Source organism: Silene latifolia, chromosome 6, assembly GCF_048544455.1.
Source record: "Silene latifolia isolate original U9 population chromosome 6, ASM4854445v1, whole genome shotgun sequence".
Taxonomy (NCBI): domain Eukaryota; kingdom Viridiplantae; phylum Streptophyta; class Magnoliopsida; order Caryophyllales; family Caryophyllaceae; genus Silene; species Silene latifolia.
Genome location: NC_133531.1, coordinates 8717313 through 8745049, shown reverse-complemented (window position 1 = coordinate 8745049; position 27737 = coordinate 8717313). Strand labels below are relative to the sequence as shown.

General features: G+C 35.5%; 2 protein-coding genes across 3 annotated transcripts; one reads left to right on the top strand and one right to left on the bottom strand.

The window, feature by feature from the left end:
* The first annotated feature begins 6264 nt into the window (after positions 1 to 6264).
* On the top strand, positions 6265 to 12980 carry LOC141586242 (actin-related protein 7). The gene is made up of 7 exons (XM_074407413.1): positions 6265 to 6538; positions 8194 to 8409; positions 8626 to 8767; positions 9384 to 9628; positions 9835 to 10018; positions 12363 to 12430; positions 12551 to 12980. The coding sequence occupies exons 1-7, from the start codon at positions 6461 to 6463 to the stop codon at positions 12701 to 12703; spliced, it is 1086 nt and encodes a 361-aa protein (XP_074263514.1). The 5' UTR covers positions 6265 to 6460; the 3' UTR covers positions 12704 to 12980.
* Positions 12981 to 13200: 220 nt separating this feature from the next.
* On the bottom strand, positions 13201 to 16020 carry LOC141586243 (uncharacterized protein At4g06598-like). Of its 2 annotated transcripts, none has more exons than XM_074407414.1 (6): positions 15755 to 16020; positions 14453 to 15118; positions 14299 to 14374; positions 14094 to 14220; positions 13667 to 13877; positions 13201 to 13519 (listed from the first exon to the last, which is right to left on the bottom strand). In XM_074407414.1, the coding sequence occupies exons 2-6, from the start codon at positions 15013 to 15015 to the stop codon at positions 13510 to 13512; spliced, it is 987 nt and encodes a 328-aa protein (XP_074263515.1). In that variant the 5' UTR covers positions 15016 to 15118; positions 15755 to 16020; the 3' UTR covers positions 13201 to 13509. The 2 variants fall into 2 exon arrangements, with proteins under 2 accessions (XP_074263515.1, XP_074263516.1); XM_074407415.1 differs by having other exon boundaries at positions 15834 to 15950.
* Between the last annotated feature and the right edge of the window lie 11717 nt (positions 16021 to 27737).

The window sequence follows — 27737 nt, the reverse complement described above, 5'->3', positions numbered from 1 at the left end:
ATCACATTTTATATAATCCATATACTCTGTATAACATAAATATATGATGAGATGATGTCGACCAAGACTTTGAGCACAAGTTTGCTTAATGAAATATTTAAATATGGCCTAATAAAACAACTTAATTAGACTAAATCAAGTTGATTATAAGAAAATGTAAATTACTCGTATAATATGGTATAGTTTTAACTAAAATACTTTGACACCTTGCACGTAATATTCTCGATGATACTCGTATTTTATTTGGGGTGTTGACCAAGAAATTAAGAATATTCATATCGATAACTATACTGGAAAACAGTTTAATGGGTAAATCCTTGTCAAATTTTGTCTTTTCATTCGCAAGAGTTATAGTTAGAATTATAACGACCTCCTTTTTCAAAAATTGTGACTTGTAAGCTTTTACGATTTATTATACAAACCAACAACTATGATACATTTTAATGTCTAATGATATTATAATTATTATAGGCTGCAAATTCAACTCGTAAATAACATGTACTGTACAAACTACAAAGTAGTACTCCCTCCTATTCTCTATTTTCTTCCCTATTTCCTAAAACGGATTATTCAGGTTTTCTTCCCCTTTCCTTTTTTGGAAACTTTTTAATCTTATTTTATTCATTCCTCTCTCCTATCACCAAACCCCACCCAACTCACAATTCTTTATTTAATTCCTAATTATTCATTTCTCTCTCCTATCACCAAACCCCACCCAACTCACAATTCCTTATTTTATTCATTCTTCTCTCCTATCATCAAACCCCACCCAACTCACAATTCATATTTTATTATCCTCCTTAATATTTGTGCCCCAACCAAAGAGGAAGAAAAAGAAGAATAGGAGGGAGTATTATTTATGTGCGCAACATACATAGGACGCCCTAATACAAATCATCTGGGGTGTCTTAAAACAAATGAAAACTATGTACTCTAAGAAAATGAAGTCTCAAATATATTAACGTATAAGTGTATTATACTTCAAGGTCTATATTGAATTCCATCAATATAGCTAGTAAATGTCATAACCAAAACACAAAAGTCCAGTTCCCACGCTCATGGCTGAACACGGCCTTAAACGCCCTTGCATATCATTAATCTTAATCACAATTCTATAACTTATAAATTTCGTTAAGAAAGATAGCTATAATATCTAGCTACGTTAATCTTATTGCTATAATAATTAACAACTCACACAAATTATTTGCATGGGGGATTCGAATAGATGTAGATCTTTGAATGAGACGAAGATTGACAACTCGACGAATAGTAACATACAAATAAATTTGAAAGGATTAAATAATTAACGAAATTAATTAATTAATTAATTAATAGAGAATGTTTTGAACTTAGGGTTCCAAGCCCAAACATGCATTATACACAAGGAATTATATTGAAGTTATGCAATTATACATATCACATGCTATCCAGCTTCCTTGTAGCTACAGCTTGCGACTCCATTTCTTAATTGAGGGGTTGAGTTAAGAATAATTTAATTAAACAATAATAATGTTTCTTTTTAATCTAAATTACTGGGCTCCGTTCTTCCCTGACTCTGCTACTGCTTATATTATAATGGCCCAAAATATTATTAAAATTGGTTGGTGTGAGTAGTAAAAACTCTCATTTTTTAAATGGTGAGGGGTTCTGTTCCTAACTCTTACAAATGAAAAAAAAAAACAAATTTAGAAGGGGTCTACCCATTAATTTGCCTTCAGTATCCGATGAAGATTGTCCCAATTATCGATATGGATACTCCTTATCAACATCCAAAAAACAATTACCCAAAATACTAACGGGCCAAAAAAACAAATTTTTACCCTCTCCGTCCCTATCATTTGTTAAAATATTCCTTATAAAACAATAAAAAAGGTAAAAAAAATGAATGTGACGTATGGAGTAGTATTTATTAGAATTACGCTTTCACTACATGATTAAATCAGTTGATGAAATATACCACCAGTAATTTATATAAACTCAGTTTTATTACCTCTTGAGATATAATCCATTATTCTATGTTATTATGACGGCATGCTTTTTAAATATGTTGGTCATCATTATAAAATCAGGATTATCAAAATAAAATTCAAAACTTAATAATCATTTTAAAGTTTACCGTTTGAATTTATTGGTAATAATAGGATAATTCTACCATAAGGTAATTTTACCAAACAATTTGTGTTTCAATTGCCATCCTTTATAGATGACCGAGCTCAAGTATGGGCCTAAAACTCTCTTCTATTATATCCTTTTCCAATGGGCTTTGCTAAGTAGGCCCGAAAATTAAAGGGATGAAAGCCTCGTACATTTTTCTTGTCAGAGTTTACCCATTAAAAATTATTCAAGTAATTTGACATTTCATAATCAGTCGAAAACCAAAATTGCAATTTACAATGATAGCCTAAATTTTGAAGTAAAAAAAAATATTAGTATAATAATGTTTTATCATCAATGTTAAATACCGAGTTACCACCACACCGTACTACAGTATAAAATTGACTCCGCAATATTACAGTGAGTACAAAAAATTTAATAAAAAAAAAAAAAATCCATTAGTCACTCATTTGATTTTAACATAAATTGATTAATAGTATAAAACAACTTAGAATTGTAACCTTGACATTTTAACACTAAATTTAGTTTCTAAATCTTAAGACCAAGTCTTTAAGTTGATAATTAACCACATATTCTCCATAATTTTATCTACTAATTTCCAACCTCTTAATTCCCATCTAATTGTTGCAACCTTAATTTTATAATAAAAGATTCATAACCTCACTTATTACCTAAAATCAAACATAAAGAGCTAAAAAATAAATTAGAAATAAAACAAAAAACAGTAAATTTCAACATTGAAGATTTAATATCTTATCATCAGAGATTATTTACGTAAAATAATTAATTACGCGATAAAATATGGCAGATAAAGCAGCCGGAACTGGTGGTGAAAAAAGGCCACCTGGTAATCAACCAGGTGAAGTGCTACACCAAAGGAAAAATTTACCATTTTGCCCTTTGAGAATGGCTATTGGAGGTGCAGTAGTGGCTGCCACCCTTGGTTATTTTGTGTTGTATACTAAGAAGAAGCCGGAGTCTAGTGCCATGGACGTCGCTAAAGTCGTTACTGGTGTCGCTGGTCCTGAGCACACCCATCCTCCTAAGCAGTCAAAGAGATCTTAGTCGCGTAATATAGACTACGCTATGGACAATATATTGTAGGATTTGAATTGTTTCTCTGTTGACCCTTATATTAGAAAAAAAAAAAAAACTTCTACAAGCCTAGTTGCCCTTGTAGAGGATATATTAGCATGGTTGTTAGATTTGATTTGAAATATCTACTTTTAATTATTTTTTACTAATGTGTTAAAAACTTTGTTTTATGTTCATAATTTGATCATCATTGGCCACCAAATTAAATTTCGATTGAAGTATATTCTCCTTCATAATATAAAGATGGTTAAATGTGTGCATAGTTAATTATATTTTGTGAATATAAAAATTTTATTTACTGATTGCCATATAAATTTTAAATTCAACATCCACTAATAATGTTTTAGACAATAGTGGTGAATTAGCAATGTGTTGTGCTCAAACTTTACAATCAACTTTGAGGGCTTTACGAGTCAGCTCACGTATTAGACGGAACAATGTTTATTGAAGGAGACAATGAAGAGTTTATTTAGCCCATTAACTATACAACTTTGATCCAATAAATTACTATAGGCCATCAAATATATTACGAGTATTTTCGTATGGCACAAAGCATTATTCATACGAGTTTAATTAATATTGAAATTATTCAGTACGCACCTGATGGGCTAGTGTGTCATTTTCCCAATAAACGGACGGCGAAACGACATTTCTATTTCCTAATTCCTACCCATATTTCAATTTTCCAATCACACATACCTTACTTCATTAGAAATATTTACAACCAATCCATCTTACAAATTTTATTTTTTTATTACCTTCTTAAACGGTTAAACCCCATTAACTATACTTGACAAACAGATCAGGTCGTGTCGTGTTCGGTGTTTGTGGTCAATATTAAACGGGTCACCACTACCCCAACCCTAACCCGACCCAATTAGATAAACGGGTCATTTGTCTTAACCCTAACCTGACCCATTTAATTTTTCTATAACCCAACCGACTTGTTTAACCCATTTATTTTTAAGCAGATCATTTTTAACCCACTTAACCCGTTTAACCGAATAAACTAATACAACAAACTTCGTTTTATAACCCTAATATCCAAAAAATGATGAATGAAAATGCTTATTTTTAAGTTGTTTTGTTGAATTATTTTACTCCAGCAAAATATATTATGACAATCTCCCCTACTACTAAGAGAATAAAAATTCTCTTAGTTTTCCCGCCTAAAGAAACTTCTTCTTAATTGGGCCTATTTTTCTGGATACTACTAACACAACAAGATTTGATGGATTGTAAACTAGTATAGCAACCCGTGCTACAGCACGGTAATTTTATAAAGGTTAATTATAGAGATTTAGTGTATTAATATTATTTCAATAAATTGAATTTGAATTTAATTTAATGTAAATGTATTTTTATAAATAAAACGTAACCATAAGAAATATTCCATATATTTGGGTAGAATATTGTAGTAGAAATATTCCATATATGAGTTGACTAAAATATTTTGATTACAATATATTAGAAATGAAATATATTAGAAAATATTCTAAAAGTGAATATTCCGTATGGGGGGAAAGATGAGCGGGAATAACACAGATGTGTTATTCTTTTAGTCTATAGGGGATTATGGACCTTATACATAGCCCACTTTTTCTATCTCATCTATCAAAGTAAAAGTTATTAATAGTCCAAATTTTGTCTTAGTAATATGGACTATTTTTTGAAAGATGTAAAAACACTTATGTATTTTCTATTAGAAATAAAAAAGTGAAAACATTATTTTAATAATTCGTAAATTTTCTTTTCGATGCGAGGAATATTTTTTACTGTTTTTCGTTTTAGGGTCAATACGCTTTTTAATAAAATTATACAACTAACTTAATAATTGTACTATTAATGTCATAAATTAGTTGCATGTAACGGTATAAAATTATTGTGTTATTTTTAATAGTAAAAAAATAACTTAACTTAAAATGTCTTATTATGGTAGTAAACTTTTTTTTCAACCTTTTATTAATATTATATTTAGTAGATTATAACATTAAATTAAAAGTATACTTCATTTATGGAAATAATTTAATTGATAATATCTCTTTATAAAATAAATCTAAAAAGTAACGTGCTATAGCACGGGAACTACACTAGTTTTAAAAAAATGGGTTATTCGTGTCGGGTTCGTGTCAAAAGACATCAACCCTAACGCGACCCATTTAAATTTCGTGTCGTGTCAAACCAATTACTTAAATGGGTCACAACGTCTTGACCCTAACCCGCTAACTTCGTGTTGGGTTCGTGTCGTGTTTTCGGGTCGTGTCAATGATTGCCGCCTCTACCATTAACATCTATTTTACCCAAAATAAAATGCCCATTAAAAAGTCAAATACTCCCTCCATATCAGACCAATAGTAACACTTACCTAATACGGCCGTACCATACCAATGGTAACATTCCTTATTTGGCCCACAACATTACCAAGTTATCCTTATACCCTTTTGATATTTACACAAAATGTCATTACATACCCATCTATCAAGTATCAACCCACATTTACATACCCTACCTATTTTTTTCTCTCTTTACCCCTGCTTTTACCCTCTTTTCTTAAAAATCCTACTCCGTATTTTTTACCATATTATCATTAGTCTGGTATGGAGGGAGTCAGGGAGTAGATTTTTGTGATATTTTTTTTTCAATAATATAAATACAACATTAAATTATTGTAAAACCAAATAATATTTTACTTAAATTACCCCACTAAATTAACTTTTTTTAACATCTATTTTTCTATAATAAGGACATCGGTCTTTTGCATATGATTTTAGTGTTTTATTATATAATAACCGATTTTTCGGAAAATTGATTATTTTTTTTTTTGGAAAAGAAGTCAACTAAATATGTAATTAGACTTGTGTAAGACCGTTTTACCTATTTTTTTTTTTTTTTTTTTTTTTTTTTTTTTTTTTTTTTGCTAGAGAGGCGGAAAGAAAATCATTAATTGTTAGCATTTTTAATAATAAGCGGCCCCAAAAACGTCCTCCCGGAGGATTGACCGTAATTCACTAAACGGAGTATCTAAATATGTAGGAATCGTGCTCGACTCAATTCCTCTATTACCTAAATTTATAAAACATCTTTTAATAATCACTTCTATCCACCACCAAAGGTCCGTTTTACAACTTCTGCAATTTCATTAATTTAGAGTTTAGACTGGGGTTTTAGACTTCCAGAACATCAAACAAGGGCAGTATAGCGGGATTTAACACAGAAAGCTCGAGTTTTAGAGAGAGAAAGTAGAACAAAAATGGAAGCAATAGTTGTAGATGTTGGATCCAAGTTCCTCAAAGCAGGATTTGCAATCCCTGATCAACCTCCTCCTATCGTAATTTTTCTCCACTTTTAATTTCATCTTTCACTCTATTATTTATATACTCCCTCGTTCTCGATTATTTGTTTATCTTCAATTAAAATACTCCTAACAAAGAATACAAAAAAGAAACAAATGACCGAGACAAAGGGGTACCAAATTTATGTTTAATTATAGGTGTGGTCTTTTGCTTAAGAATTGTTTAGCAAAAAGCCCATGTCTTTTGTTTAGCGATTATTGAATTTATACAGAAAAAATTGGGTTTTGGATTGTATGAGAGTGACATTCTGGGTCTTAATAGTCTGAATTTTGAGATTGGTGGAGCTAGGGGGGTTAGCAATGCGGCCGTTCTGGCTGGAGGATGAAAAGTTTGAAGTTTTAGTTAAATTTTTTCAATTTTTTTCGAGTTTGTCTTATAGCATTTCTTGTTCGTCCCTATTGTAAATCCTGGCTCCGCGACTGTTGGTGGGTTAAGGGTTAATTTGAATATTGAAGAAGGCCCGCTTATGGGGAGTTATGTTTTCCCTCTTGTGTGTGCAATTTGGGGTATAAAGTTCCCACCTTTATTTGTTTTTGACGAGTATTGAGAGTGAATATGTTTAGTCATCGCGGTGATGTTAAAGGGTATTGTTCAAAATTTCAAATTATTGTTTAGTTGAACTAGAAGTATGATGTGTTAGTTTAAGCTATGAACATAGTGGTATGTTTTGTTGATTTAGGGTATGTTATGGAGGGTTTATTAGCTTTTTAAATTGGGTTCTGAAGTTGGGTCATTAATGAGTATTGAGAGTGAATATGCTTAGTTATCGACTTATCGCGGTAATGCAGTTGTGTATTGTTCAAATTATTGTTTAGTTGAATTAGAAATATGATGTGTTTGTTTGATTTGTGGAAATAGTCGGTTGTTTTGTTGTATACGGGTATGTTTGAACTTTGAAGGGTTTATAAGCTTTTTAAGTTTGGTTCTGAAGTTGGCTTTTTGATGAGTATTGAGAGTGAATATGCTTACTTATCGCCGTGATGCTGTTGGGTATTGTTCATATTATTGGTTAGTTGAACTAGAGATATGATGTGTTAGTTTAATCTTTGTATTTAGTGGATTGTTTTGGTTGTAGGTAGGATATGTTTGAAGGGTTTATAGGCGTTATCAATTGGGTTCTGAAGTTGGGGTTTGGTTAAGTGATCATACTTATTAGTTCTGTATGGTTTTAAGGAATTACCTTACATTTTAGTCAAGTGATGGCAGGGAAAGAAACGACTAGCTTTAAGTGAGGAGAACGGGTCTATTGTGTTTGTACGTGATTGTAACTTTACTTTGAGTGTTAGAATCTGTTATTAAGGAGAACAGGTAAGTGTATTGGGTGTCTCACGAGATATGAAAGAGAGATTAAGCTTACCTATCTGTAAATTTGGTCTTAATGTTTGCTGTAAGGGTTTGCAAATGTGAATGATTTTAGAGTTAATGATTCAATCTTGAAAAATGCCCTGTCTCAGTAGGCTGCAATGGATTCACCAAGTGTCTTTTTAACAACATTGAAAATTTAATAAAACACGAAGTTTCAAATTCATATAAATTTATGTTTATTCCCGTCTACCGATCATGGTATAGTCACCACTGTTGCCATTGTAACTTTATTGGAGTTCACCCTAACTTCTTAAATGGGATTCAGATCATGCCTACGCAAATGAAGTGTGTGCCAGAAGATGGCTCATTAGATGATGTCGCATTGTCGGAGGAAATCACAGTCGATCCTATTGTTCGTGGTTTTGTCAGTGATTGGGATGCTATGGAAGATATGATGCACCATCTTCTCTACACGAGCCTTGGATGGGAACTTGGTAATGAAGGCCAGATATTATTCGCCGATCCACTCTTAATACCCAAGGTTGCTGCAACGCTTTTCTCTTTCTATCTTTCTTCCAAAAAAACTGCTCTACAGATACAGAATTTTTTATTCTTGGAATTTCTACAAGTGTTTGGCGGATTGGACGCTGAACGCCCGGCTTAAGTTTTTTTTGACGAGATCATTTGCGTCTAGAGACTTGACACTTTTCAAAAGAATTAACACTTGATACATTCCCATTTCTGACTTTCTGACCAGGCTGCGAGAGAGCAACTAGCCCAACTGATGTTTGAGAAATTTAACGTCTCGGGATTCTATGCAACAGAGCAAGCTGTATTGTCTCTTTATGCAGCAGGACGTATTTCTGGTTGTACAGTTGATATTGGCCACGGCAAGATAGGTATAGTATGTGCTATACACTTCATCCCATTTATATTGTACCCATTTCTTTTTGGGTCTACTCTAAAATAGTTGACCCCCTTCTATATCTAGGAAAAGAAAAGGAATTTGTTATACTAAGGTACTAACCCTAGTTAAGTAAAACATAATGACAAGGAAATGTGGTATCTCTACACTTTGTTACCAAATTCACTTGATTCCCAGCGAATTGCGAATCGCTAATTGGTCTGAGCTTATTCTATCATGATGCTTACTTAAATCTATATAACATATACTCTATAAGAGCATATGGAGTGTGGTGTATTCATAATGAATTAGGCAACCTTACATCTGTTTGTAGATTCTTGAATACAAGGGGTAATAATAATGAGATTTCATTATTTCATAAAACTGACCTCCAGTTAAAAGAATAAACGGGGTGAAGGGAGTACAATTGATAGCCAAAGTTCTTGGGTACTTTGTTCGTTTGCATACTTATGCTACATACGTTTCATGTGTTTATCTGTAGGTTATGTGTTTGCATACATATGCTATTTACGTTCCATATGTGTAGTTTATGCTCTATTTTTCTGTAATCTGTATATGTGAGTACCTTTCTCGTCTTCCATATGTGACAGATATTGCGCCCGTGATTGAAGGAGCTGTTCAGCATATTGCCTCTAGAAGATTTGAAATCGGGGGTGCTGATTTGACCAAGCTACTTGCTGAGGAACTTGGAAGATCCAATCCCATGGTTAATCTCAAGCTCCAAGATGTTGAAAAAATTAAAGAGGAAAAAGCAAGTTGTGCTGAAGATGAACTTGCCTATCAGAAAAAGCAAAAATCATGCCCAATTGAGCGACATACTCTACCTGATGGTCAGGTTTGTTTCTGTCACTATCCCATATGAGCTGCTTCAATTGGATATTTGAATCCTTCCTTGCAAAGGGGGAATTTTGTTTGGACTTGTCAACCTGTATCACCCTTGAGAGCCAGGATTTGTGTTACGTAATATAAGCAAAGATGACATGTCTTCCATCATTCTGCCTCGGGGTATGAAATATGAATTATGAATTTACATGTTTGTAGGTAATAACTATTGGAAAAGAAAGATATGCGGTGGGCGAGGCTTTATTTCAACCTAGTATCATGGGGTTAGATGCCGATGGCATTGTTGAGCAACTTGTCCGTTGTATATTAATGGTATCTTCGGAGAATCATCGGCAATTGCTGGAAAGCACTGTATTATGTGGCTGTACAACTTCCATGGACGGTAAATATTCGGTCGCTTTCACTTGCTGAGTATGATTTGCTAATGCCGATAACTCGACAAGTCATGAGTACTTCTTTGTGTCCTATCGTAGAGTGAATTTTGTGCTATTGACGTGGGAGTTGCAATCAGTCTTTTGAAAAAGGGTCTAATAACGTAATTTGCGGCCTGCCCGTTTTATTTTAAGCGTACTCACTTACTCATTAACATTAGGAAAAATGGCAAAATACTACCTATTATATTCAAGATTTTTCAAAATACTACATATTATATTTTTTTTTTCAAATTACTACCTACAAAAATACTAATCTTCCCAAATTGCTACCTTATACCGATCTTAATTGAGGTAAAATGACCAAAAACTCAGATTTTAACATGTTATACCAATTTTGCCCCTCATTAAACACTCCTTAACCCATCCTCACCATTTCTAGCACCACAAAAATCCACCACCACCATCACTACCACCACCACCGCGTCACCACAACCTAACCACGCGCGCAACCAAAGACCGTCCCGATCACCCTAATCCAGTCACACCCTAAACCGTATCCACCACCAGCCAAGTCTCACCACCATCATCATCGCACTCAAATCCCTACCAATCGAAAATCCTAGATCTAAGGAGTACGATTCCTATAGGTGCGGCAATGAGCTAATTAAGGGGCTAGGTCTCGTAATGGAAGGCATGTGGTTATGAAAGTGGTGGTGAGGGTTACGGTGAAGGGTTTCTATGCGGCAATACGATCAAATCGGAGGCAGCTTGGAATGGTCGTTTGTAGTGTATAAGAGTAGTGACCTTGAGTGTGTGATAAATAGTGGTGGGTGTTGATTGGTGGTGACTAATAATGGTGAGGTTGGAGAGTGGTGGATGTTGAGGGTGGTGGTGGGTGGATGAAAAGGATGAAAAAGAAAGGATGAGTAAGGGTATTATGACTTGATTATATAGAATTCAATTAAAAAAGGGGTAAACCAATGAAAGTCACCTAATAATGGTTAATTATGGTTAATTAAGTCCTATATCTAGGTATTGGGTTGCAACTTAGGAAAAGTTGTAGCTTCGTAGGTAGTAATTTGAAAAAATAAATATAATATGTACTCCCTCCCAGTCGTTATAATGTTCCCCTTTGATATGGGCACGATACTTAAGGAAAAATATTAAAATATTAGTAAAAGAGTTGTGTGAGGTTGGTGGTAGGAGATAGAGGTGGCAATCGGGTCAGTCGGGTCGGGTTTGGGTCGGGTCACGTCGGGTCGGGTCATATCGGGTTCGGGTCATATCGGGTCAGCATACCCTTTCGGGTCGAGTCGGGTCGGGTTCGGGTCGTTATCGGGTCGGGTCATTTCGGGTCAAATGATGTATCGGGTCGGGTCGGGTTTGGGTCGGGTCATTATCGGGTCCGGTAACTTAATCGCATTATTATAATTTTTTACCATTAAATTTAGTTTTTAACCTATTATTTGGTTTAATTAATCCATTACTAAGTTAAACATATCAATCTAAACACAAAATCACTTTCATTTTGATCAAAATTAAGCTTAATAATTGTCGGGTCATCAATTTAATCGGGTCATTATCGGGTCGGGTCAATATCGGGTCGGGTCTGGGTCGGGTTCGGGTCACTGATAATCGGGTCGTGTCGGGTTACGGGTCGTCATCGGGTCGGGTCGGGTCGGTTTCGGGTCACAATATTTCCGGGTTCGGGTCGGGTCGGGTTTGCTCGGGTTCGGGTCGGGTCACTCGGGTCGGGTCAGACTTGCCAGCTCTAGTAGGAGAGAGGGATGAATTATTAGTAGTTAAATAAAAATTGTGGGGCCAAAACATAAAGGAAAGTAATAAAATAGGAGTAAAAGAGTTGTGTGGGGTTTGGTGATAGGAGAGAGAAATGAATAAAATAAGGGTAAAAGTTTCTAAAAATAGAAAGGGGAACATTACTTGAATAATCCGTTTTGGGAAAGAGGGAACATTATAGCGACTGGGAGGGAGTAGTATTTTGAAAAATATTGAAAGTAATAGGTACTCCGTAGTCTTTTGCAATTGAGCCTTAACATTAGATAGTAATTAGCCCCATTAACTCCATTTGCATTAGTCTCATGATACTATGATTTTGGAATCGTCTCATATTATTATATATAGAACTGTTGGATTCTCCTAGTGCTAAAACTGTGATGTACCTCAGCTGCTATATAGAACTGTTGGATTCTCCTAGTGCTAAAACTGTGATGTACGCTCGAAATCTTTTCAATCCTCCATGTATCTTATGTTTTCAACTTCGTATGAATGTACTTGCATTACGTTTGCCTTAAGTGATCATTTTAGGACTGTTGTTACTGGGTGGTCTTGTAGGTTTTGAGAATAGGTTTCAGAAGGAAGCGAACCTGAGCCCATCAGCTATTCATCCTTCGGTAGTGAAGGTAATTTTGTTGGTCTTGTTGTCCTAGTTTCTTTGACATTTTTTCGACCAAGTAATTCAAATTTCAAAGCATTCATCTAACAATTTTATGGTCTTTTTTTTGTAAATACTTGAATGACAGGCTCCTGAATACATGCCGGATAATTTATCCCAGTTTTCTGCGTGGGTAGGCGGTGCAATACTTGCCAAAGTTGTCTTCCCACAAAACCAGCATGTAACCAAGGCAGATTATGACGAAAATGGTCCTGCTGTTGTTCACCGGAAATGTTTCTGAGAAGCTGCGTTCTGGCTTCAGTTGTCACATTACATCCATTAACTCTGACAAACCCGGCAACAATTCAGGTTCTTATTTACTCCAGATACTGAGATGCCAGATACTGAGAATTGCTGCATTCTCTTGAAACTGAATTTCCGCTTCTGTTTGCAGCAGTTAGTAATCGTTAGGGATTTAGATGGGTTTGTAAAGCCTATTTGTTATCTTACTAAAATCATTCCTGTAAACTACACTGATTTGGAAATCATGATACTCTGTCTCAAGCAGTTTTTAATCACCTGTTCATATCGTCGTCCTGCAACGAAAAACTATCAGCTCCTGTTTTTTTTTTTTTTCTTTTTCTTTTCTCCGAGTGGATAGAGGAAATATGCTGTTGTTTTTCGCGTCATAGCAGGAGGATCCTTTTAAGTGCCTGATTTCAAGTGAATACGAAATGTACCCATTAGGGTTTCGGACCTGTCATCAGTGGGTGTAAAGCGAGACTAAGTCGACCCATCTGAATTCTAAATACTCGAATAAACGACAAACTTGATCCATATACATATGTTTAACAAAACTACATTTACTACTAATCAACATACAACTATGACCCCTCTTCCCCTAGGAATTAAATCTTTCGGTTAAGCAGGAAGCTAGAGATCTTCAACAATATACATAGGGCAAATGGCAATGGATTGTACCAACAAATTTGTTATAACACCTAACAGTTTAACCTAGTGGAGCAATCCTCTTCGAGTCCGGTTTGATTCTTTGTTATTTTCCTAGTAAATGCCATATAAACATTCTTGATCGACGCAAACCAGGAGTCACCGGTTCCTGAGATTTCGTAAATATGTAATCAGAACACTCAAATGTCGAACTAACAATATTTGCAGATCTGTTTCAGTAAAAATTCTTGTACGAGACCATGTCAGTCTTGTACGAGATTTACTGCGGAGTTAAAAAGCAGTGAAAAGTGGTAACCTTTGGGGCTCTTTAAACCCATTGCTAGTAGGAACAGGTTGTGGAGGATGTAAATGGAGTTTAGCAAACTGAGAATCAATATCACAACTGCGCCCACGACGATGAGCAGCAGCTTGTTTCTGTCTCTGCCGCTGCTGATGCTGCTTCACATTCTGAAGATGGTACAAATACTGTAGTCTGGCTAGTTCTCTATCCAACAGTTCCTGTTCAACTGACATTTTTCGGACATTTAGTCTTCCAAATTCTTATATTTTTTCTAATATGGGAAAGGGTACTTACATGTCATTTGGTCCATAACAAATTCGAGTCATTTAGTTTGTGTTCATCTCAGTTTTTTGTTCTGTCATTGTTGGTCGCAAGTCGTTCAGTCATTTCTAGGTCGTGGGTATGGTCATTCAGGTTGGTAAATATTGCTAGGTATACTTACGTGACTTGACGAAGTGCTCTTGCGACAAACTCTCCAGACGTTGTTTAAGGGCTCTATTCTCCATTGCGAGTATCATATTCTGCTGATCAAGAAATTCCAACTGAGCTGAAACTTCAGCACCTTCCATCTGCAATGAAGATAAATACCGTGAATAAGCCGTATGATTCAGAGAACATTTAAACAGGTGACTTAGAAATTACATAACCTGTAAAGCATGAGCATTGTTTTCCAGTTCTGCAATATATTGAAGTTTCCGGACGCGTGACCTTCTAGCATTATGCCTGCCAAATTGCAGCATTTTAGAACCTAGATTAAATGAAGTAGATTAGACTGATAAAACAATAACATCAAACTCTTACTGTTTCCGTTTAGCATCAGGCCGGGGTGCACAAGGCAGCTTCATTTGAGAAGAATCGCTTCCTCCTGACGAATTTTCAGACCCATCACCTTGGTTTTGTCCTTCAGTTGCTGGTGCATCAGCATTTTCCTCAGAATCCTTTATCCCATTGGATAACTGCCCTGAACTTGTTGCTGATTTTCGCAACCTGTCCCGGCCGTGGGCCTGATTTGGCTTCCTGGTGGGCCCATTAACAAAAGTGGGCCAATGGGGAGCCTGAACAGTCCAACCAGGCCCATTCATAATGTTGCCGGTTACAGCTAAGTAGGCAAAAGGTTCACTTGCTGAACGCCGATGAGGCTTATTTGCAGGGGAATCAGGCTCATTCAGGAGATCCTCAAACCAGGAAGGTACTTCTTCTGATAGCACATCTGTAGAACTCGGCCTTGGCGGAGGGGTATGGTTCTCTGCCCGAATTGAGCCAGGGATTTTCGGTGGCAGTGGTGCTGGCCCTGGACAACCCACCGCGATTTGGGTATTTGGTAACCCTGTTGGGTTTGCCATACATCCAGGCCCACCCAACATTCCGTCACCAAATGCTTTTTTTTTTAAGAGGGAACTGAAGGTAAATATATGAAATCCCTGTCTTTTATGCAGAGGTAAACATGTATAATTTGGCTATTAATATCTGAAACAAAAATGAACAAGTCATTCATTAGAAGTAGTCAAATTCATGCAACAAGTACTTAAACATCAAATTTGTTGAGGGAATTTTTTGCATGAAGAAAGATGACTAGATGAAAATGATTTTTACAAGACTTAATTATTTATATAATTATATAGAGGATTATATGAATCTACATAGATCCTACATGAAAATGTATCGTGAATAATTAATGTTATTCATCTAAGAGATTTGTTAATCGCCGATAACTATGATCATAACCAATAATAATTCATCAACAATTTTAGACGAATGTGTATTCAAAGTAAATCATCATCACCAATTTCAGACGAATGCGTATTCAAAGTAATATCGTTGGTAACCTGAAACAAATTTTAATTACATTAAAAGAACAAGGATTGGATGAAAACGATTTTTATAAGACATAAATTATTTATATAGGATTATATGAATATAAGGTAGATCATACATGAAAATGTATCGGTGAGTAATAAATGTTATTCATCCAGGGGATTTGTTAATCACCGATAACTATGATCGTAACCATTAATTATTCATCACCAATTCTAGACAGATGTGTATTCAAAGGAAATCATCGCTGGTAATCAGAAACAAATCGTAATTAAATTAAAAACATACGTTAAAATTCAACGTCAACAACTAGAAATTATAGATAAGAGATCGCAGAGCAAGAACAAGAGAGGAAGACACCATCTACCATGGAGGAAGCACCGGCCGTTGTTTGGCGGCCGCCACTTTATTATTATTTTTTTTGTATTTTCTATGAGTAAATTGTTATTTTTTTTCAATATTTTTTATTTTCTACCATTGCCATAAACTGAGTTACAGAAAAAAGAAATAAACCAATAAATTGTCTTAATTGCAAAAGAAAAAAAAAATTAAGGGAAGGATCGTAAACAAATTGAGGAGATGTAAGAGAACCAAGTGTAATATGATCCATCATTTTAGCTACTTATTGTTTTCTTTCATTTTGCCAGCTTTATTTTTTTGGAAGGTATATTATTAGCTCATCCTTGGTTTTTTTTTTTTTTTTTTTTTTTTATTTTTTTTATTTTTTTTACGTTACCTTTACTCAATTTTCTGAGTGTGCGAATATTTTGTGTAAATATTGTTTTGCAAATAATTAGATACAAAAATGAACACTATAACTAATTTTGGAATATATATTTATAATCATGTTTGAAGAAAAAAAAATCATCAATCATATTATCCATAAATTATGTAAATACAAAATCGGATTTAATCTAGTAAATTGAGTGCGGTCGTATTGGGAACGGGAGACAAAAAAAAAACTTTCTAAGAAATATTTTTTTATCATAATTCATAAATAATTTCTTTTCTTGAATTAGAGTTTAAAAAAAAAAGTAAATTGAGATTAGTGACACAGCTCATCACATTCTCATTTTAAACTTAGCCAGAGATAGGCTTTTAAAATACATAGAACATGAATAAATGTAATAATAATAATAATACAATTTCTAAGGTTATAATTAGTTAAAAGAACTTTATAACTACAATAAAATCGTATTATAAGATAATGTAATCACGTTATGGTTCTGTAGGTAGGTTTTTGAACAAGAAAAGTCTAAGATCTAATTACACTTACCACAATTTACTGTAATTTTGTTACTGTTTATTAGTATTTTGTCACAATTATTGTTAAGTTTATTAATGTTTTTGTCACGATTATTATTGTTATTTTCGTTGTGGTTCTGAGCAAAAAATATTTCCGCATTAGATCTCTAAATTAACAGCCCCGACCATGAAAAACATAAATAAATTGTCAGGGAGCCTATGTGCACCATAAAAAAATAAGGCTCTATATATGACTCCATAGGTGTACTTAGCTTCAAGGTTTGTATTGAATTTCATCAATAAAACTTAGAGTTTTTTTGTTATTTATCACCTATTGAGTCCTAAAGTTTACCTATTACCACCTATTGAGTCCATTTTTACAAATAACCACCTACTTTTGACGGAAACTCTCCCAATTCACACCTATTTTGCATTATGTTGACGGGTTTTCTTAATTATCGTCTCGCTTACCTTTTATCGACTCTTAATTATTTGCAATGTCCAAACTACCCCTCATTTAGTATACACATATTTCCAACTCAATTCACCCGTCATTATTATGTTCATGAACTCATTTTACTATTTTTCAACTCAGTTAACTTCAACTGAGTAAAAACTCTTTCTTGTTTGTTCGTCTTCATCAATCAACATAATCATCATCTCCATTAGAAATCTGGGCAATTGTTTATCACATTAGAACTTCCTGGGAGACGAAAATCAGCATTCATAGCCATCAATTGATAAGAGTCATCATGTCAATTAATTCAAATTTAAGGTAATTTCTTATGCAATTCGTTCTACAATCGTGCTTGTCTTAAGTAATATTGAACTAATTCGATTAAAATTTTGATTTTCCCCAATTTTTAAATGCTAATCCTAAATTTGCATTTGTGAAACCCTAATTAGTCGAATGTGTGATTGGTACTAGAATATTGACTGGAGAAGGGATATGATGAAGGGGACAAGGAGTACTGGAGTGAAGACAGTAATTTTAGCCAATTTGATGTCTGTGACACTGATGTTGGTGGGGATTTAGTGGAGGAGGAAGAGTTGTTTGATAATGAGTCTGATGAAAATCTTATTGATGTTGTTAATAAAAATCTGAATCAGTCTTATCTAAGGGCTGAGAAGTCATAGTTGGTTAATGTGGATGATTTGGATGTAAGAATTGGTGAGGAACTTGATCTTCACTCAGATGATGAGGACAAAAGTCTGGCTGGTTCAGGGGACGAGGGTGAGTTAAATGATACTTTTGACCTTTTAATTGACTTTAAGAACCAATTGTTCTTAAGAAGGGTTTAAAATTCCCTTATGTTGAGGTGCATAAGACAGCAGTGAGGCAACATGCTATTGAGAATGGATATGAACTATATTTCAGTCACAGTGACAGTGCTAGAGTAACTATTTACTGCAGATATGGATGTGAATGTCCTTGGAATTCTAAAAGGTCAAGGTTGCCTAGGGGCACTTGTAAGGCCAAAAGAAAGTGTAAGTATAGGTTGTATGCTACTAGATTGGATGATGGCCTCACATTTCAAATTAGATCATTGAAGTTGGAGCATATTTGTGCATTCACAACAAAGAATAGGAGGGTGACTTCAGTGTACATTGCTGAAAAGTCCCCGGAGACTTGGAGAAAGGACCCACATTGGGGTTTGAATGGGGTTCAAAGCAGAGTTAAGTTGGACCTTGATGTTGATGTAGGCTACCATACACTACTACAGATACAGCCTATAACAACGGGTAAAAACCGTTGTAAAATAAAAAAGCGGACGTTGTTAAAGCGGCCGTTGTAGAAGGTATTTACAACGGTTTGCTTATTTAGTGAAACCGTTGTCTAAAGTATTCACCACGGTTAAAAGCCGTTGTTGTTGGGTGTTCTCCGTTGTGGAAAGTGTTTCAAAATTTTGGAGGGAATAATATAACAACGGTTGTCGTATGTATAACCGTTGTTGTAACTTTCCCTCCAAAATTGTGAAGTCTTTTGACAACGGGTTTATGGTACATACCCGTTGTTGAAATTTTTTGTAACAACGGTTCTTTGTTTAATACCCGTTGTTGTAATTTTACCTCCAAAATTGTGAAGACTTTTAACAACGGTTCTTTGATTAAAACCTGTTGTTGAATATTATGCGCGGGTATTTGTGAATGTCATTCACAACGGTGTTATTTTTATTAACCGTTGTGAAAGGTATTCACAACGGTTTTTTTTAGTAACCGTTTTTATTACGGATTCCTATTGTTTTGAAAAAATAAATTTGTTTCATGCCATTCAAAAACCTGCATATGTCGAAAGACCATATACCAAAGACCAAAGATAAATCACAAACTAGGTTCATCGAACTCAATAGATTCAATTCAACCACAACAAAGAAATGCATCATATATATATATACTTACAAGGAGTTGAATTTACATGAACTAATCATTCCCTAACTTCAACAAAAAATTTACTAATAAGTTGATCTAAACTCCGAGTATCATGCATTTCTAATATATTCTAAGACGTAGTTGCCCCACATGTCTCTTACCTCGTCTATATCTACACTTGAGTCTTTGCTCAATCATTTGTGACAGTTGATTGCATCTTTGCGGCAAAAACAAAGAGAAGACATTATGGTATATATAGCAACAAGCAAGACAACATTAGCAACATCATGGTATATATAGCAACAAGCAAGACAACATTAGCTCTAATTTAAAAAAAGTAATAAACACATGTTTAAATTATTACTAACCTTTTCTGGAATAACGAGATATCTTTGCCTAATAATCTCCAACATGAACCGACAAGCGTAGTATCCACATTGTATGCTATCCGGGTGGCGAGGGGCCTATTATTACATAAAAAAACGGACGAGAGAAGGCTCACATCAGAATCTTGAACTTTAGGTATTGTATTAGTATTAAACACCGATTTTGCACTTAATGTTATTGTATTTGAGCACGTACCCATTGTTATCGTAATAAAATCGGGGCCAACATCGAGAATCTTCCGTGGGTTGATCCTGCTCGTTTGCTCTTTTCTTCTTAAAGGCCCTTTTTTTAAAAAATAAAAAAGGAGGCAGAAACTAATTTTTTTAGGGGCAAAAATATGAAAGAGCTTTTTTCTATAAATAACAAATGAAAATGTTATTATAAATAAATCAGTATTATAAACTTACATATTAATCAAGTGCTTAAAAGTCTCGCTTGGTTGATGATGTAAAGAGTCCAACCAGAAAACTTTATTCCTTGTCGGCATGATGGCTGCTAGCACCCAATGAGTCCTACATCAAGAGACATCATCATTATTAACAAGTACATATATTAGGTATGAAAATGCAATTGTAGGGGAAAACGTAATATTAATTTGTTTATTACCCTTTTTCATTATAAGCGCCAAAAATCACTTCTTGGTTGTCGCCAATTCTTTGAGCAATATAATCTACCCGTTATTCGAACGAGAAATTCGGAATAAATAAAGATAAAACATAGGGGCACGAGAATCAGTATAGATCGGATGGAATATTCTTCTCCGGGATCACTCTCAATTTCAATATCCTACATTATTACGGTATTAATTCCGGTATTTAAAACACTATCTAGTAGTCCGAATATTAGACTATGAAATTATTTATTAAGAAACTTACTTCATCCAAACAAATATGTGTGATATATCAATCTGGTCTAGGCCAACCCATACGGCTAGCAGATCCCATGATATAAGCGCTTGGCGCTCAGCCCTAGAATATCCTCCTCGAGCGGAATAACTATCACTTGCTCGGTGGCTATGCGATGGCCAGCCTCCTCATGCAGTCTCATCATCGTCACCGTTCTTACTTTTTGCATGTAATCCTTCCCTTTATATTGTGTGGAGTTTAAAGTCCTAACTTTCAGGTCCGGGAAAGAATGAGTCTTTGATTTTGTGCTACTACCACCAGCCTACACATGTAGTAGATAATTAAAATAATAAAAAATCCAAAGGTAACATATCCTAGTTGGAGTAATAAAAATAAAAGCGTACTTAATTAAATACCTCGTCAACCTGCTCTTTCAATGATGAGGTAGTAGTAGCGTAAGACGGGGACTTAGGCTTATCAGTCTTTTTGTCCCCTACACAAAATTACCATGCTTTTTATAAATACAGACAAAATATAAATAAAGGGAGCGAGGTTAATTTTTAAAAAAATGGAGAAGTTAATTAAAGACCTCATCAAGTTGTTGTGAAGTCGAGGTCGTTGGCATGTCTGTGGACTTAGGCTTATCCGCCAAAGCCGTCTTTTTTGTTCCCTACAAAAAAAAAAAATAGCATATAAATTTAACATATAAAAACATTCAACAATTAAAAATGTAACATATATATAAAGGTATTTCTTCTAACCCCAATTGCGGGCGCTATTTCCGAGGCGTGAGATATCTTCGCCAAGTAGATGTGAGTTTCGAGCCATTGGATGAAACTTCCAGCGCATCTCCCGAATGGTAATGTCGTCACGAACTGGGACAGGCAGTTGAAAGTTTTCATGGCCTGGAAAGACTGTAGTTATCTCTACTATTCTATGATTCGGCAAAAGTTTTTCGCCATGAACAACTACAGTTTCCGCTGCTGCAGATTTGTTTTCTACGAGACCCCGGCCAACACGCACATGTGGCTTTTCGATTCTATTAGGGTCGAGAATAATAATGCCTCTTGTTTACGGGCTGAAGAATATACACATACATTATTATATCTTTGCAAAAAACGCTTCAAAGATTCAAAAGATTTTGCAAAAACGCTTTCTGTCTCGGGCCGATTTTTGCACAAACTTCAGCATTCATATAAATTTAACTAATTAAACACTTCATGCATACCTTACCAAAACAGGGAACCGACTTGAAGGGGATGTATCTTTGTTTTCCATCAGCCGTCTTCTCAAGTTGCATCTCCTTTTCATTAGACCCATTATTTACCTAATAAAATTAACCAATTCAATGGCACCATGTCAGAAGTTATAGCATTAGATCTGGCAGTGAACACACCCCCTGATCTTACCCAAAAAAAAAAACAAAAAAAAAATAAGGAAGTATTAGGTACCGATCGGCTTTAGTTGTTACAACTTGAAGCATTATTAGGTACCGATCTTTCGATTCTCGTTGACCGATACTTCCTTCTCATGTATTGCCAAGGTAGTAGCGGCCTCTTCACCAATCTGTTGTACCTTATTATTACCCCCTTTAGAAATAACATCCTCCATCATCTTCACTTCTTCTTCGGAAAGCTTACCTCCAAATTCGACTTTAGTAGTACGGATGCCATTAATCAAGTCGCTTGCCAAGAATGTAATGTGTCAACAATTTTTATCCCAACAATAACATGTGAATTGAACTTAAATGAAAATAATAGAATAAATGTTACCATGTCAGCGTTCTCAGACTTAGTCTTCCTTTTCTTCTTTATCTGGGCAGTTTTCCCATAATATTTCGTTACTCCAACCTGTAACGGGATGCCCCTCAAACGACCTGTATGTTCGGGTCGGCCGATCGCTCTAGCAAGAACGTCATTACGACCACTGGGAGTGAATTTCCCTTCTTCTACCTCTTTCAATACGTTGTCCTATAATATATTAAATAAACTTCAAATTATATTTGTGACTAAAATAATAAAGTTAGTAATGAACTCGTATTAATAAAATAGTGCTTAATATGTTGGCCAAAACTTCCTCATCATATTTGTCACGCGACGACCGGGATCCTTTAGGCGTGTGCCCTTGTTTATAAGTTACATGCTGATCCACCTCTTTCACTCCCTTTGCCACCTACACATTAACATGGTAACATTTATACACGTAAATGTGTATCAATGCAAGTCCAAGTGTGATTAAAAAAATAAAGTCTCACAGGGGAATAATGCATGCTACTTACGAGGTCCTCTTCTATCTTTCTGTAACCGCCTCGAGAACCATAGAATTTCCCCTTCTTGCATGAAATGTTAGCACGATTTCTTCTGCTAACGGCCTTCAAATAATTATATAAAAGCGCAAGTAGATAAGATAATAAAAAGATTATATAAAGGACTCATTAATTAAAAAAATGATAGGTAAATCGTTAAAAGGCGAGGATATTTAACCTGAAACTTCTCAGTAGTTCTCATCTTTTTGAAAAGATCCCATTCTTCCTGCTTGATGGTGGGACACTTGTTTTCCGGTGGGCTCTTACGCATCTCTCCCGTTGCCTTGTCCACATACAACCAATCCCTAGCAACGCCACACCTCCACCGCTGTGGACATCCGCGGCCTTATGCATTAAATACTCATCATGGCTTTTATCGGGTATAATAAAGCCTTTCTTTACACGAGCCAAGTATAACTCCGCCAATTTTGGATTCAAAGTTCTAACATCATCTAAATGGATAGGCACAAACTGTCTTGTGCAAGCACCAATCCAACTGGAGAAAAGACCCGCATTTGGACCAAAAGAGGGAAACCCATCTCACTCCATGTTATTTCGAACGGTACTTTTAGCGGTTATAGTCATGCAAGGACTTTCTTGCACTTCGTAGCACCCCTCTCACCAGGCTTATTATCACCAGGCTCATTATTCTTTTGACTTCTTTTACGTTTTTCACCCATGATAATCCTAAAACCCAAATATGAATGATATATGAAATGAACAACTTAACAACGTACATGCAGAGTATTATCTAAAACCCTAAACCCTAATAGGAATGAAAATTTAAAACAACAGATTGAGCTTCTAAAATCCTAAACCCTGATAAGAGGAGTAAAGTAGATGATGCGGGATGATAAAGATAACAAAGAAGACGAAAAACAAACAGATGCATGAAAAAGAAACAAGATGATCGTCTTAAACCCTAATGACGAAACACAAAATTAAAGTGAACATACCTGTTGATGATGATGATAAAGAGAACGAGCAGGATGATAAGGGAAGGCAACGGAATCTGGGCTTGGCCCGGGCGACGGCCGGCGACGAGAATGTAAAAAGCGAGGAAGAGAGAAGAATTAACTCAGGATACCAACGGTTGAACTAATAATGTTGTGTGTGTTTGTATGGCATCTTTGTATTGGTTTCTATATTAGTTTTTTATTAAGACAAACTATTGACAACGGGTGCTCAAAGAAGAACCGTTGTTATATGTTAATAACAACGGGTCAATAAAAGTAAACCGTTGTCAAAAGTTTATTACAACGGTTAAAATATACCCGTTGTAATATATTTTCACCAAATTTGCGCCAAAATGAAATATGTCAAAAAAATAATTGACAACGGGTAAAGGTACTACACCCGTTGTTGAAAGTATTAACAACGGGTAATTTAAATATAACCGTTGTTATTGTTGAACCTCTTTTTTTTTTTAAAATTACTGTAATTCCATTACAGTCCAAACCTGTAACAATACATACTATCTCAGGATCGGGGACGTTTCTTGGATGTCATAGTTTCTTCGTTAACCCAAATACCTTCACCATGGTCATCACGCATATAGATGCTTTCAGTGTCCTCATGATCAGTGTCAACATCGTCGAAATAAGATACGGTGGTAGACTGATCCATTCCCTCAAAAACGACATCCCGATCATCATCACCATTATCGGATGGACTACTCCTTCTTTTCCTTATAGATGCGACACAACGACCACTTCTTATCCATAGGATCGGTGACATAGAACACTTGTTTAGCTTGGGATGCCATTATGAAAGGATCATCCTTATTATTACCAACCTTACCCAGATTGACCAACGTAAATCCCATCTTATCCTTTCGGACACAATGGATGTTGTTATCAACCCAATTACATCGAAACAAAGGCATTGTGAAATCAATGTAATCTAGTACCAATATTTCTTGAATAACACCATAATAAAGGCATTTTCCCCAAATAGGCTTTTTATCTTTTGAAGTAGCAAAGTGCATTGCCTCAAATTCAGAACTCACACCACTATTTTGCATTGTGCTCACCTCATCTTGCTCGCGGGTGTAAAAAGTATATCCATTAATGGCAAAACTGTTGTAAAAGGTGACCCTGGCATTTGGACCTAAACCAAGACGTAGTAACCTAGGAGAGATGTCATCACCAGTTTGATCAAGATACACTTTGTAAGACAATATTCCTAAACCACTGGGAAACGTCTTCGTATGCTCGTTCTCAATCCACTTCTCGGTCTTGTTTTGGTGATCGTATTTGAGCTCATCTTTGTGTTGTTGAATATAAGGTTGCACCTCATCTTCGTTGTTTAGCACATACATGTGTGCTAAATGCAACATTTCACGTGTCACAATTTTTTCAACCCGGCCCTAATATCTTTTCCTAGTCATCCAGTCACTATGACGATTCTTAGGAACGCCAATCAACTCCTCAGGGGAGAGATGAGCGTAACAATATGAAAGAGCTTCGTCTAAAATAGCGCGTTCAACAATACAACCTTCCGGACGATACCGATTAGATGTATAATCCTTGTAGACTTTCATCAATCTTTCGAAAGGATACTGGTATCTCAAGTACACGGGCCCAAGGTACAAAGTCTCCCTAACCAAGTGAATGGTCAGATGAATCATGATAGTGAAGAAAGAGGGTGGAAAATACATTTCCAACTGACAAAGAGAGGTTACAACGAGGTCCTGCAATGAATCCGCGTCATCGGGATCGATGACTTTCTTGCATATGGACTGGAAGAAGAGACAGAATCTAGTTATAGCATATCTTACCTTTTCAGGTAAAATGGAACGAATAGCCACAGGTAGTAATTGTTGCATCAAAGTGTGACAATCATGTGACTTTAACCCGGTGAGTTTTAGGTCTTGCATCGACACTAGGCTTTTGATGTTCGACGAATAACCATGTGCCACTTTAATTCCATTCAAGCATGCACATAACTCTTTTCTCTCATTCCGTGAAAGGGTAAAAGCTGCTGGCGGTAAAAATGTACGATTACCTCTCTTCTGTGGTGCCAACTCTAGCCTAATACCCATCATTTTCATATCTTTCCTAGCTGCGGCGTTATCCTTTGTTTTACCAGGAACATTCAGAAGGGTATTGATAATATTATCACGGACATTTTTCTCAATGTGCATGAAATCGAGGCAATGCCGACCTCCGAGTCGAGGCCAATATGGAAGTTTATCAAAAAATATGGATCTTTTCTTATACCCACGAGTAGACAATTTAGAGCCGCTCTTCTTCTCATAATCTATCTCAATATGCTTTACTTTCTGATAAACTTCATGCCCACTCAAAATTCTAGGAGGTTGACGAAGTTCTTGTCTTCCATTGAATGCTTTCTGCATCTTGCGATAACAATGGTCATGAGACAAGAACCTCTTATTTCCCATATACACATACTTACGAGAAGACTTCAAGTATTCAGACTCGATATCCTCCCCACACAATGGACAAGCCTCTTTCCCATGAACTGTGTGCCCGAAAAGTCGCCATAAGCCGGATAGTCGGTTATTGTACACAATAACATCGCTCTCAAATTGAAAGTTTCGTTCTTATATGCATCAAATACTTCTATCCCACTATCCCACAACAATCGCAAATCATCTAGAAGAGGTTCCAAATATACATCTATATCATTTCCAGGTTGTTTAGGGCCGGAAATTAACAACGACAACATCAAATACTTTCTTTTCATGCACACATATGGAGGTAAGTTATAAATAGCCAACACTACTGGCCAAGTACTATGTTGGCTACTCATGTTTCCGTGTGGGTTCATTCCATCAGTGGACAGCGCTAGACGTAAGTTTCTAGGTTCATTGCCGAACTCGGGATACTTAGCGTCGAACGATTTCCATTGCTTACCATCTGCCGGGTGTCTTAGCTTTCCATCATTTATTCTTTCTGTTTCATGCCAAGTTAACATTTTTGCATCATCGGGATTCGCATAAATCCTTATGACTCTTGGTATCAATGGAAAATACCACAACACCTTAGCCGGATCCCTTCCTTATCCTTATAACGCCACTCCAAACATTTAGGGCAATTGGTTAAGTTTTGATATAATTTCCGATACAATATGCAATCATTTGGACATGCATGTATTTTCTCATATTTCATACTCACTCCTCTTATTAGTTTTTTCGCCTCATATGTCTTAACAGGTAGAACATTACCATCAGGAAGCAACTCCTTTATCAAGGCTAAAAAACTAGTGAAACACGTGTCACTCACCCCATTTGCCCCCTTGATATTATACAACTTCACCACAGTAATTTACATTTTTGTGAACTTACAACCAGGATAAAGAGGTGCTTCAGACTCACACAACTTCTCATACATGTTGTTAAGGTCATCCCAATTACTAGTGTCATCACTTACATCTTCAAAAGCAATGGATTCATCATCGTTCTCTTCATTATCTATAGACCCAACATTCAACTTCTCTACTTCCAACTCTTCCAACTCAAAAAACTCGGCAAACTCAGGATCATCAGTTAGCCTTTCGTGTACCTCAACATCATCTTCTTCAGAGTTATTCTCTTCCTCTAATGATTCCCCATGAAAATTCCAAAGTGTATAGGATCGACTAAATCTCCACTTTTCTAGGTGTATTTTAACGTCCGGAAAAGCCATATAGCTAATATTACCACATCTTTCACAAGGACATGCAATACTAGAAGAACCTTTCAAATTGTTCGAAACGAATTCATAAAATTCAGCTAAACCATCGTTGTAGGTGCGGTCACTCATATTTACATCAATCATCCAAGTTCGAGTCATTATTCTACATTCGTAATAATAGGCAACTAATTCAGAAAATACAATAATAGAAAAACAAATAAACGAAATTCAGGAAATCAATTAAGCTAAATTATCAACAAATTAGATAATAACCCAAAAAATCCTATATCTAGTTATAAGCGTTGCTAAGAAACATATATATACCTGATTGATAAACACGATGAGGGAGAGAAGACGTGACAACAGTGACGGAGATGAAGACAGAGAGACGATCAGGGAGGAATGGAGGATGATATAGTAGCGATGATTAGCTTGTGTTTGTGTTTGTAGCGTATAGCAGAATAAAGCAATATGTTGTTCTT